Source organism: Papio anubis, chromosome 16 (assembly GCF_008728515.1).
Source record: "Papio anubis isolate 15944 chromosome 16, Panubis1.0, whole genome shotgun sequence".
Classification (NCBI taxonomy): Eukaryota; Metazoa; Chordata; class Mammalia; order Primates; family Cercopithecidae; genus Papio; species Papio anubis.
The window spans coordinates 62,401,628-62,414,231 of NC_044991.1; the positions used below are offsets into that span (position 1 = coordinate 62,401,628).

General features: G+C 53.5%; 2 protein-coding genes across 8 annotated transcripts in view; one reads left to right on the forward strand and one right to left on the reverse strand.

The window, feature by feature from the left end:
- The window catches only part of MMP24OS (MMP24 opposite strand), a 55,628-nt gene that overhangs the window by 36,756 nt on the left and 6,268 nt on the right, over nucleotides 1–12,604 (reverse strand). For 2 of the 3 annotated variants that reach the window (XR_004179058.1, XR_004179059.1), the window contains exon 2: nucleotides 12,074–12,215. The gene's annotated coding sequence lies outside the window, so the exon portion shown is untranslated. Of the gene's footprint in view, nucleotides 1–12,073; nucleotides 12,216–12,604 lie in introns of those variants that run through there. The other variant, XR_004179060.1, reaches the window with a different exon arrangement.
- The window catches only part of MMP24 (matrix metallopeptidase 24), a 33,289-nt gene that overhangs the window by 15,870 nt on the left and 4,815 nt on the right, over nucleotides 1–12,604 (forward strand). For 3 of the 5 annotated variants that reach the window (NM_001169008.1, XM_009216226.4, XM_009216223.4), the window contains 4 exon segments: nucleotides 4,229–4,390; nucleotides 7,556–7,770; nucleotides 9,844–9,982; nucleotides 11,638–11,904. In NM_001169008.1, the coding sequence (NP_001162479.1) occupies nucleotides 4,229–4,390; nucleotides 7,556–7,770; nucleotides 9,844–9,982; nucleotides 11,638–11,904 (783 nt within the window). 5 annotated transcript variants of the gene reach the window in all.

The window sequence follows — 12,604 nt, forward strand, 5'->3', positions numbered from 1 at the left end:
TCCCCATAATTCCAGAATGTTGTTCATTAGATCTACAGGCCTGACTCGATTCAAGTTCAATTTTTTGGCAAGAATACTTCCTAGGTGGTGCTGGTACTTCCTATTCACCACATCAGCAAACACATATGATGCAGACTGTCCCACTTTCAGTGATGTTGAGGTCAAGCATTTGCTTCAGGTTGTGTCAGCCTGACCCACCCATTATACAATTCACCCGGAGAACTTAAAAAAAAAAAAAAAAAAAAAGATTGCCTACGTCCCAACCCAAACCTCCTGAATCACAATATCTTCCCCACCTCCTCCATGTGTTTAAAAGACTCCCCTGGGCCAGGTGCGACAGGAGCACTGGAATAATCCCAGCACTTTGGGAGGCCAAGGCGGGCAGATCACCTGAGGTCAGGGGTTCGAGACCAGCCTGGCCAACATGGCAAAACCCCAACTCTACTAAAAGTACAAACATTAGCCGGGCATGGTGCGCATGCCTGTAATCCCAGCTACTCGGGAGGCTGAGGCAGGGGAATGGCTTGAACCCAGAAGGTGGAGGTTGCAGTGAGCCAAGATTACGCCACTATACTCCAACCTGGGTGACAGAGTGAGACCCTGTCTCAAAAATAAAAAAGAAAGAAAATATCTTTAAAAGAAAAATAGGAAATTCACCCCATTGGAAAGTGGCAGAGCCAGGTGTGACCCCAGGACTCTGCATTTTTAAGTCACCACAGGTGGTTCTGCTGCAGGTGGTCCAAGTATTTCCCTCGGTAAAATATGGTGCTTTTGGCACTATTCCATCCCAGGGGCTGTCACCTTGCTCTTCAACACAAAGCTTGTCCTCAAGGAACCCACAGTCCTGGGGCAGCGAGCATGTGCACTAAAAGCGATCATGTGGGTCGGAAGCGGTCAGTGCCATGAAGGCAGTTCAGAGAAACTGCCCGGAGGGCACAGCAGAAGGAGCACTTACCTCCAGCTGGGAAGTCAAGGAAGGCTTCCTGGAAGATAGGTATGGAGCTGAACTTTGAAGGAATCAGGTTATTCCAGAGGGAGGGGCAGCACTGGCAAAAGAACAGAGGCAAAGGGAAATGCTGCCACCTTTTGTGGGGCTGGGGGAGTTAATGAGATGGGAACCACCAAATATGGAGATCCTAAAAGAAAGAAATGAGGTAGAGACAAGGTCCACTTGAGTAACTGAGTAGACTGCTGGGGACTTGCTCGGAGGCCCAGGGACTTACAGGAACACACCCTATCAGGGGTGCTGGTGCTCACACACAGCTCAACAGGACCCTGCTAGTGAAGGGTAATATTTCTGCGCCAGGAGCCAGTATGAGTGCATTACACACCCTGCCCCATGAATCTTCACCCCCATCCCTATGACGAAGGTGCCATTGTTCCTTCTGTCTTCCGGAGGAAGAATTTAAAATGTCACACTGCTAGGACATGGCAGAGCTGGGATTCAAAACCAGGCAGTCTGGCTCCCAGAGACTGCATTCCTGACCACTCTGCTTCCCTGCCTCTTACCCTCTTAAAGAGTGAAGGCCCTAACAGCCTCCTGCCCATGGAGCGTGGGGTCCTCATAGCAGGCCTCTCCTCCTCATACCTCTGCCTTCACCTTACAAGCTCAGGGAGTCCTCCTGCCCCTGCCCCACTCCCTCCGTCTCCCCTACAGGGGTCTCCTGGATTTCTGTGCAGCAGGATGCTGGCTCCCTGACTCTTCCCTTCCTTCTGGTTCCTGGACCCAACCCACAGGCCTCTTTCCTTTAAGGGGTCACTCCTATTCTCTGCAGCCCCAGAACAGGGGTTAAAAGAGCAAGAGACAAGGCTGCGGACAAAGGTTTCGAGTCCCCCACGGTGCTCAGAGCCCTGTTCCCTGGTTCCCAGCTGAGCTCCCTGTGAACAGCCCCTGGGGAAGAGCCTGCTCAGGAGACAGAGGCCCTGAACAGCTTGTCCCAGGTCATAGAACAGCCCAGGAGGACAGCCAGGACTGGACCCCAGGAAGCAGAGCTGCCTTCCGCTGGCTCTAGCAGTTGCTTTTGTTTGGGATGGAGCTCAGAGATGAGCTCACCCTTCCCTGCTGCCAGAGGGGCCAGGACCTGAGGAAGGAGCTGGGGGCGGCCTGGCCCTCTCATGCCAGCAGAAGGCCAGCCCCAGGCTTTTGGCCAACCTTGCACTGATCTTGCCCATCCCCCTTCCTTTCCGTTGCTCAAAGGTGGCTTCACAGAAGACACTGGTGGTGTCAGTAGTGTGGCAGGCGTGTACTGCCCATGGCCTGGGTCTGCCCCATAGGGTTCGTCTCTCTTCCGGAGACCTAAGCCAGAAAGGCCAAACAATCCCCACCCCCATGTGACCCTAGGCCAGTGACGCTGGGGCCGGAGTGGGCAGTAGGACTCCAGACCACCTCCTAGGTTCCTGGCAGCCTCCCTGGACTTAGAGGTGGCAGGAATGGGCCAAGCCATGCCTTAGGGCCAGAAGATAAGAGACAGGGCTCAAGGGGCTACAAATGCCAGAGGTCAAGGCAAGCAAGGGTCTGACACTGGGCAGACAGGAGTCAGGGCTGGCGATCAACAGCCTACCTAAGTCCCTGCCCCCTGCATTTTCTCCCCAAATGCTGCGGTTACTTCATCCCCCTAAGTTCAGGCCTCCTTGTCCTGTCCTAGGCATAATACAGAAGCCCAGGGGAGTTGGCTTTCAGAGGATCTGGTTGCTGGCGCTCCACTGGCCTTGTGCTTCCTTTCTAGTCAATGGGCTTCCTCCAGTAACCAAGCTTCTGTCTTATATAGGATTACAACAGCTGCCACTCTGTGCCACACCACACACTTCACATGTATCTTATTCAACCTCACATAGCCCGGTGAGGTAGGTCTGATGCCCCCGTTTTACAAGTAAGGACACTGAAGCTTAGGGGTAGCCCTGCTGGCCATATTCACAAACTGGCAGGGGAATGAAGGTGATCTGTGCCACTCAGGGGCCCGAGCTCATAACCACCATGCCATGGAGCTGCCTCAGTTCCACCCTCATGATCCTGTGTCCCACTTCCAGGGCCTGGAGTGTGTTTTCACCTACACTTGAATCCCTGCCTCAATCTTAGCCAACAGTTCTGTTCTTCCGGAACCAAGGTCCTGCAGAGAGCTGCCCACACCTGGGCCCCGCCTGCCCAGGGTCTCCTGAAGCTCACTGCCAGTTTGCCAGGACTTGCCCTCTTTGTTCCCACTCCCTCCCCTCCACCTCAGGGCCTTTTTTTTTTTTTTTTTTTTTTTGAGATGGAGTCTCTGTTGTCCAAGCTGGAGTGCAGTGGAGCGATCTTGGCTCACTGCAACCTCCACCTCCCAGGATCAAGCGATTCTCCTGCCTCTGCCTCTAGAGTAGCTGGTACTATAGGCGCAGGCCACGACATCTGGCTAATTTTTGATATTTTTAGTAGAGATAGGGTTTTACCATGTTTGCCAAGCTGGTCTCGAACTCCTGATCTCAAGTGATCCACCCTGCTTGGCCTCCCAAAGTGCTGGGATTACAGGCATGAGCCACCGTGCCCAGCCAGCTCAGGGCCTTTTCATCTGTCACCTGGCCCCCAGCATCTAAACAGATCCCCCTGCCCCAGGTCTTGTTCCCTCTAATCCTCCCTCCAACTGCAGCCGGAGTAATTTCATTGGATCACACCCCCACTCCTGCTTAAACCCCCCACTAGCCAAGAAGCTGATCCAAATTCCTTTGTATGGCATTAAGCGCCCTGCTTGCCAGCCTGGCTGACCTCATCTCTCTCCGGCCCTCCCCTCCTGCTTTGTTCCAGAGCCAGGTGGAATGAAACTGCCTGTCCCTGGACCGTGTTTATCGCATTCCATCCGCCAGGAATGTCACCCCCACCCTTCCTCTCCTGCCCCCTGAATCCGTTCTCCTGACTAACTTCTGATCCTTCAAGACTCAGCTTCAGCTTCATCTTTGTGAAACTTTCCCTGAACATCTTCCCCAGGTTTAAATGACCCCCCTCTCCTCAGAATCCCCGCCCGACCCTCCCAGACATTCCTAAAGCACTCAGAGCCCTCTGCCTCACTTGTGCTCTCTCTCTCCTTGTCCCCACTCTGCAGAGAGGCCTGGGAGGCAGGGGTTGTGTTTGATTTCTCTGTATGTCCAGCACGGGGCCTGGCACAGGGACTGTGCTCGGTGTTTGCTGAGGTAATGGGTTGGCTGACCGACTCATATCTAAGCAGGTGCCCTGGGCGCCTCCCCACACTCCTCTCCACAGGAAACGACCTCTTCCTGGTGGCTGTGCATGAGCTGGGCCACGCGCTCGGACTGGAGCACTCCAACGACCCCAGCGCCATCATGGCACCCTTCTACCAGTACATGGAGACGCACAACTTCAAGCTGCCCCAGGACGATCTCCAGGGCATCCAGAAGATCTATGGTGTGTGGCAAGGAAAGGGAGGACTGCTCCTTCCTCGGGGCTGGGCTGTGACTGCCTACCTGTTGTGGGGTAGGGGACGAGGGAGGTGGACGTTGCTATCAGCACTGCTGCTGTTTCTCTGACTGTGTGTGACCTTTACAGACTTCCAATGGCTTTGCCTGGCCAGAGGGCAAGGCTTCCCCTGGCACACCTGGGAAACCTAGGGGAGGGTCTGGGCTGTAACTGAGAGGGACAAAAGTGAGATGAGGGCCACTCATTCCTTCTCCTTTATCCCTCCCCTTCCACACTTCTCCCCAACCCCTTCATGCTTCGCTCCCTCCCTCCTACACCAGATGGTGACTGAGCACTCCCATAGGTTCCACCTCTAGCCAGGCAGGTTCACATATCTGCAGGAGTAACGGTGATACAGTAGGATGGGGACTATAACCAGAGCTTTGTTCTTTAAAAAGAGAAAATGAGGGCCAGGCATCATGGCTCTTGCCTGAAATCCCAGCACTTTGGGAGGCCGAGGCGGGTAGATCACTTGAGGTCAGGAGTTCGAGACCAGCCTGGCCAACATGGTGAAACCCCGTCTCTACCAAAAATATTAAAACAAACAAACAAAAAAATTAGCCAGGTGTGGTGGTGGGCACCTGAAATCTCAGCTGCTTGGGAGGCTGAGGCAGGAGAATCACTTGAACCCAGGAGGCAGAGGTTGCAGTGAGCCGAGATCACACCATTGCACTCCAGCCTGGGCAACAGGGTGAGACTCCGTCTCAAAAAAAAAAAAAAAAAAAAAGAAAGAAAAAGAAAGAAAGAAAAGATGAAAGATGAGAAGCTACTGCTTATCTAGGTAAGATATGAAAGGCCTCCTACACACCTCTCTCCCAGTTCTGTTCACACTGGTATGTGAGGTTCTCGTTCTGGTCAAGTCAGGTGAGATACGGAGACCAGTTTACTTGAGCAAATGCTTGTCAAGACAGCACAGGCGCCCACAGCCCCCAGGCTACGGAGCACAGGAGGAGGGCTCCCTCTGGAGGAGATGACCCAGCCAGAGCCCTGGAGGACAGGCAGGACCTTCACAAGCAGAGACCAGGTGGGGGCTGTGGGTCCCAGAAGCTATTCCAAAGGTAGAACAACAGGATCTACTGACAGATCAGACGTGGGATGAGAGGAAGGAGGGAGAGTTAAGGATGACCCCAGGGTTTCCAGTTTTTGTAATTGTGAAGCAATAGGGTCCACCAGTCTGCCGCTCAAAAATCTAGGCTGGAGGCCGAGATGGGCAATTACCTGAGGTCAGGAGTTCAAGCCCAGCCTGGCCAACATGGCAAAACCCCATCTCTACTAAAAATACAAAAAAATTAGCCTGGCATGGTGGTGTGCGCCTGTAATCCCAGCTACTTGAGAGGCTGAGGCAGGAGAATCGCTTGAAGCTGGGAGGCAGAGCTTGCAGTGAGCTGAGATCGTGCCACTGCACTCCAGCCTGGGTGACAGAGTAAGACTCCGTCTCAAAAAAAAAAAAAAAAGAAAAGAGAAAGAAAAAAATCTAGGCTGGGATATTTATTTGGGGTCTTTGGTGTTCAGTACAGTAACCACTAGTCATGCACAGTGATGAAATTTAAATTTATATTAATTAGGCAGGGTGTGGTGGCTCAAACCTGTAATCCCAGCACTTTGGGAGGCCAAGGTGGGAGGATTGCTTGAGGCCAGGAGTTCGAGACCAGCCTGGGCAACAAAGTGAGATCCCTGTCTCTACCCACACCAAAAATATGAAAATTATAATTTCAGTAATAGTTCTTTAGTGTATCTCAGTCACACTAAGAACTAGTCATTCATCTTAAGAGCTCAGTAGCCATATATGGCTGTGGCTAGGGGCTACTGGAGTGAACGATGCAGATATGGACAATTTCCATCATCACAGAACACCCCAGTGGACAGCTCTGACGCAGGTCTCTAAAGCCATGAGCCTGGATGAAACCACCTAGAGTAATGATTCTCAACTTGGCTGCCCTTTGGAATTACCTTGGGATTCTAATAAAAAACACAGATACCCAGCCCTCAGCTCTAGAGATTTGGTTTTATTAATAGTTGGGGATTGGGTGCAGTGGCTCACACCTGTAATCCCAGCACTTTGGGAGGCCAAGGTGGGTAGATCACTTGAGGTCAAGAGTTTGAGACCAGCCTGGTGAAACGCCATCTGTGCTAAAAAAAAAATTACCTGGGCGTGGTGGCACATGCCTGTAGTCTCAGCTACTTGGGAGGGTGAGGCAGGACAATCACTTGAACCTGGGAGGCAGAGGTTGCAGTGAGCCGAGATCGTGCCACTGCACTCCAGCATGGGGGACAGAGCGAGACTCCTCCTCAGGAAAAAAAGTTGGATAGCTGGCCTGGTGCTTCCTGAACATCCAGTTTGAAAAGCTCCCCCAGGTGATCCTAATATGCAGCCCAAGTGGAGAAGCACTGACCTAAGGACAAAAATGTGGAGACAGAAGAGAAGAGGACCAGGGGTATGCCAGCCTCTAGAGTAGGGCAGATGGGGACAGGCAGCCAGCAAAGGAGGCTGAGAAGGAACAGCCCATGACGCAGGAGGACAACCAAGAGAGTGTTTCAAGGAAAGTGTTTCTATAAATCTTGCTGCTCAAAGTGTAGTCTTCAGACCAGCAGCATCAGCATCACCTGAGAGTGTGAAGGAATGCAGACTCTCAGGCCCTCTGAGCCCTTATCTGCATTTTAGCAACATCCCCAGATGATGCATGTGCTCATCAAAGTCTGAGTCAAGCAACCACTGGATGATCTTGGCAGAGCAGCTGGAGTGGGTGACGGGTAGAAGCTGCACTGGGCTGGGAAAGAGAATGAATAAAGTGGGTGAGGAAGTGGGGCCAGTGTGTGTGAAGGGGGCAAAGAGGGTATGGCCTAAGGAAGAGCGCTGACCTAAAGAAGGACATGATTGCTCTGTAACAAGGGAAAAGAGAAGACATAAGATTCACGGGTGGAAAGTTGAGAGTCCCATTCTAATGGCTATTTTCATCTGTTTTCTCAAAGACTGGGGGAGTTAAACTGGGGAGAGGGAACAGGAGGCTGGACTGGGAAAGACCTGTCTCAGAGTTGCCTGGGTGATGCTGAGACAATGGCAGTGGGAGGCGGGAAATGGCTGCCCCCTCTCTAAGATGTAGCTCCTCTCTCCAGGACCCCCAGCCGAGCCTCTGGAGCCCACAAGGCCACTCCCTACACTCCCCGTCCGCAGGATCCACTCACCGTCGGAGAGGAAGCATGAGCGCCAGCCCAGGCCCCCTCGGCCGCCCCTCGGGGACCGGCCATCCACACCAGGCACCAAACCCAACATCTGTGATGGCAACTTCAACACAGTGGCCCTCTTCCGGGGCGAGATGTTTGTGTTTAAGGTAGGGCCAATGGATTGGCACCACCCAGCTGACCCCTGACCTTTCCTCCTCCTCCTCCACACCACGGAGCTGGGAAAGGCTCCTGATTTGGGATTTGGTTACCATGGGGCCTGGACGGGAGCTGGCCCAGTGGCCAGGGTATGGGGTCTCTTCCTGATGCTGCTGGGTGAATCAACTTGTTTCCAAGAGGGAGGGGGAAAGATGGGTGATCCCTCACCTCCCCAGGATTAATGCTGGGAGAAAGTGCTGGAAGCTGGCTTCTGGTCTGTGACCTTGACTAAGCGAGTCACCTCCCTTCTTGGGACCTCAGTTTCTCCATCCGAAACCTGGGGGAGTCATTCCTCTAACAAAGGGTGTGTGAAGATCCAGTGAGCGTCCGGCTCTGAAGATGGCCAACTTGGAGTGGGGGCTAGGTCAGTGGTGGCTGAGTCTGACTCCAGACCCTACCAAGGCTTGAGAAGCTGCTACTGGCCAAGGTATATCTTGTCATCTGTCCTCCATCGGCCATGGACTGACAGGGTGGCAGCCTGCTTGACGTGTTGCAGGTTGGGCTCTCGGGGAACGAACTCTGAAATGGGGTCTGGAATGCAGGATTTCGATTAGGGAGTACTTTCAGAATCAACATTTGTGAGAAGGAGGAGAAGGAAGCAGGACAGGGAAGAGGGAGAGGTTAAGTGGCAACAGAGGCCCATGGCAGCCTCAGCCACCCCCGCAGGGAACTCTGGAGCTACGGTGGCCTGTCCGTCAGCCTACGTTGGGCCCAAAATATCTGGAACATTATAACCCCTACCTCATTGAATCACTGGAGGAGGAAGGGCATCCAGCGATTGAGAAGGGCTCTCTGGAGCAGAGAACATCCCCAAAGGGGCTGACAGTTGAAACCTGCCTGCTGGCCACACTCCTGGCCACTGGGGCAACAAGCCCTTTTCTGAAGGGGATCTGGGCAGGGCGGCTGCATCACACGGGGTGGTGAAAGAGGCTGCCTCGCTCCCCTCGTGGAGTTATCCCAGCACGCGCTGAGCGCTGCGCAGGAATCGGGCAGTGTGGGTCAGCCCCAATCTGGCTTCTCACTGAGTGGCTCTAGGCAAGTCACCTGGCCTTTCTTAAGACTCTGTATATCTCAGATCAACTTAACAGAGGCATGAAAGTCAAAATAAGGTCAAAAACCTGGATGTGAAAGTGCTTTGTAAAACACCTTTTAAAATACTAGCTTTTGTACCATCTTTTACAAATCATGCTTCTTCTTCTGCAGTCATTCTACTTTGATCCGACTGAACTGTTCATAGGCAGGTCTGGGTTTTATCACCCCCATTTACACATAAGAAAACTGAGGTCTGGCAGCTACAGGCCTTGCCTAGGCTGCTTCCGTACCAGCCCAAGGCTGCAGTGGGGACAAGGCACCAGTTACAAGAGGCGTTTTTACTGGACTCCGACTATTTAGCTGCCATTTACTCAACATGGACTGTGTGCCCCGTACTGTTCTGGGCACTTTGCCTAGGATCTCTCATCTGATTCTCCATTATTACCTGCACTTGCAGGTGAGGCCCTAGGTCATGCAGCTATAAATGGAGAAATGTGAATGCATGCCCAGGTCTCGAGGGAATTCCCATGACTTGGCTTCCATGATCCTGGCCCTACTGGATGGAGCTAGCCACGTACAGGGCACTCGGCCCAGGCTCAGTGACCACCCCAGCCTCCCACTGTCCTGAGGACCAGTCTGGCTGATGTCAGCGACGCTCCACTGCCCCCATGTGGCCACTGCAGGCCCTGACATCATCCTTTCTGGCTCCCTCACACCTTTTCCACACCAGGCCTATCTGCTGTCTGTCTCATGGTCCACCCAGCAGCAAGAGTCAGCAGGAGGCTGAAATGAAGAGAGTTACAGGAGCATCCTGTCTTCCTCCCAGGGCTTTAAAAGTCAGAAGCAGCTAATGGACAGGCTCGGTGGAGGGTTGCCAAGCTGGGCCCCAGGGAAGGTGTTGGGCTGTTGGGACCTAAGCCCCACAGCTGAAATCACTGGGTTCGGAGGCAGGGCCTGACACACCTTTCTCCCCCTCTCCCGCTTCCTCCCAGGATCGCTGGTTCTGGCGCCTGCGAAATAACCGAGTGCAGGAGGGCTACCCCATGCAGATCGAGCAGTTCTGGAAGGGCCTGCCTGCCCGCATCGACGCAGCCTACGAAAGGGCCGATGGGAGATTTGTCTTCTTCAAAGGTAATGTAGCCTGTGCTGCGGGACAGTTCCCTGCCCAAGGTCATGGGACCTCCTTTTTCCCATCTAAACTGGAAGAGGAGGGGTGGGAGGCACACATCCTCAGAGGGCCCCTCTAGCCTAACAGAGACACTGACCTCTGACAATTTAAGTCAGAAAATGAGACTGATAATCTGTATGTGCCAAGGTTGGTGGGGCGACCAGCTCTGTCCACATGACATAGAGTGTGGGACAAGCAATTGAAGACCACCCAGTACCTCATGGGAGGCCATCGGGTCAGTTCTGTAAGAACCCAGAGGGAAGAGGTCACTCAAGGTGGGGAGGGCGTGGGAGGGAGCTAAGGTGCTCACCCTGTGCCCAGCACTGTGCTAGATTGTTTCATGACAATTATCTTGACTCAGGCCAGACCTCAGATGGGTGAGATACAGATAGTGAGAAGCAAGGAAAGCATTCCAGAGGGACAATGGCTGAATAAAGGAGCAGGGTTGGGATGTGTACGGACGTTCACAGGGCTTAGAAGACCCATCTGATGGCCACGGAGGCCCCACCTTGGAAAGCTGTGAGAAATGGCCCAGAAAGGTCACCTGGGGGCAAATCCTGAAGAGCCCTGGTTGCCAGGCCAGAATGTGGTCTTGATCCATTAGGCCAAGGCTGGAAATTCATGGAATGTTTCTGAGCAGCAGAGAGCCAGAGGGCAGGAGGTGACAGACATGGCAGGGGCAGGGCAGCCATTTCTGAGGTGGTTCTGGAGAGTGCCACTCATGAGGCCCAATCCAGGGAGGAGCCGTGCAGCTGGAGGGCAGGGGACAGCTGCCAGGAGAGTCACAGGACCTCAGAAGTGACTGAATACTCGGCCAGGCGCAGTGGCTCACGCCTGTAATCCCAGCATTTTTGGAGGCCAAGGCGGGCAGATCACCTGAGGTCAGGAGTTCAAGACCAGCCTGACCAACATGGTGAAACCCCAGCTCTACTAAAATTACAAAAATTAGCCAAGCGTGGTGGCGCATGCCTGTAATCCCAGCTACTCAGGTGGCTGAGGCAGGAGAATCGCTTGAACCCAGGAGGCAGAGGTTGTGGTGAGCTGAGATCGCACCATTGCACTCCAGCCTGGGCAACAAGAGCCAAACTCCATCTCAAAAAAAAGTGGCTGAATACTGAGAGTAGCAGGACAGAGAGGGTCAACAGTGAGGCTAGGACTCCCTGCTGGGGACCTGGGAGGCAGAAGGTGATGAGGAGGGAGCCCTTCTGTGGTGCAGATGAGGAGCTCTGGGAAGCCAGCCGACGTGGAGCTGCCCATAGGCCACGGGAGGTCAGGGTTTCTGGGTCTGCTGCTCAGGTCCAGTGGGACAGCCTCAGAGTCAGGTGTCGCTGGTGGCAGGTTTGGAGAGTGGTAGTGCATGCAAAGCCATGTAAGTGGCTGAGATGACCAGAGAGCAGAGAGGAGCAACTCACATGATGAAAAGAGGGTGGGACTCGGAGCCCAGGCAGCAGGGGCAAGTTGTCCAGGATCTGGGACTGACCTCAGGCTTCCTGCCCTTCCCAACTCTAACTGGGCCAAGGGGCTGAGGGCATCAGGCTGTTTTCACCTGACATCCTGAAGATGGGCAGGCAGCACTGAGTGACTGGGGAAGCTGATCCTCGGCTCCTCTTGGCCACAGGTGACAAGTATTGGGTGTTTAAGGAGGTGACGGTGGAGCCTGGGTACCCCCACAGCCTGGGGGAGTTGGGCAGCTGTCTGCCCCGTGAAGGCATTGACACAGCTCTGCGCTGGGAACCTGTGGGCAAGACCTACTTTTTCAAAGGCGAGCGGTACTGGCGCTACAGCGAGGAGCGGCGGGCCACGGACCCTGGCTACCCTAAGCCTATCACCGTGTGGAAGGGCATCCCACAGGCTCCCCAAGGGGCCTTCATCAGCAAGGAAGGATGTACGTAAGGGCCGGGCTGGGGTGGGCGTGGGGAGCTGGTTTTATGTGGTCCTCACCAGTGCCCACGGGCATACTCAGTGCCTATGGGCATCCAGGTTTGAGACAACACCTGGTGGCAGACAGTTGACTCGTATCTACCCATGTTCACACGGTCCATTAATTCGCTTACCAGCTGCCGAGTCACACTTTTTCATCTGCAGGAGTGATTCACAGCAGAGAGACGTTGTCATAGACTGACTTCATTCCTTCAGACAGCATTTCTCAAACACTTATCCGCAGGTGTACTCCAGGGACGCCTCGAGTTACCAAATCTGAAAAGCAATGATGGGCATGCATGTTTCAAAGCCACTTTTTCACAGGGCTTGAGGGCAAGAAGATGGAAAGAAAACCTTTAAAAAACATGTGTTTTTTTTTTTTTTTTTTTTAATTCTAAGAGATAAGGTCTCTGTCGCCTAGGCTGGAATGCAGCGGCACAATCATAGCTCACTGCAACCTCAACCTCTTGGTCTCAAATGATCCTCCTGCCTCATCAGCCTCCTGAGTAGTTGGGATTATAGGCACATGCCAGTATGCCTGACTACTTTACATTTTTTTTGTAGAGACAGGATTTCACTATTGTTGGCCAGGCTGGTCTCAAACTCCTGGCCTCAAGCAATCCTCCCACCTCGGCCTCTCAAAGCCCTGGGATTACAAGTATGAG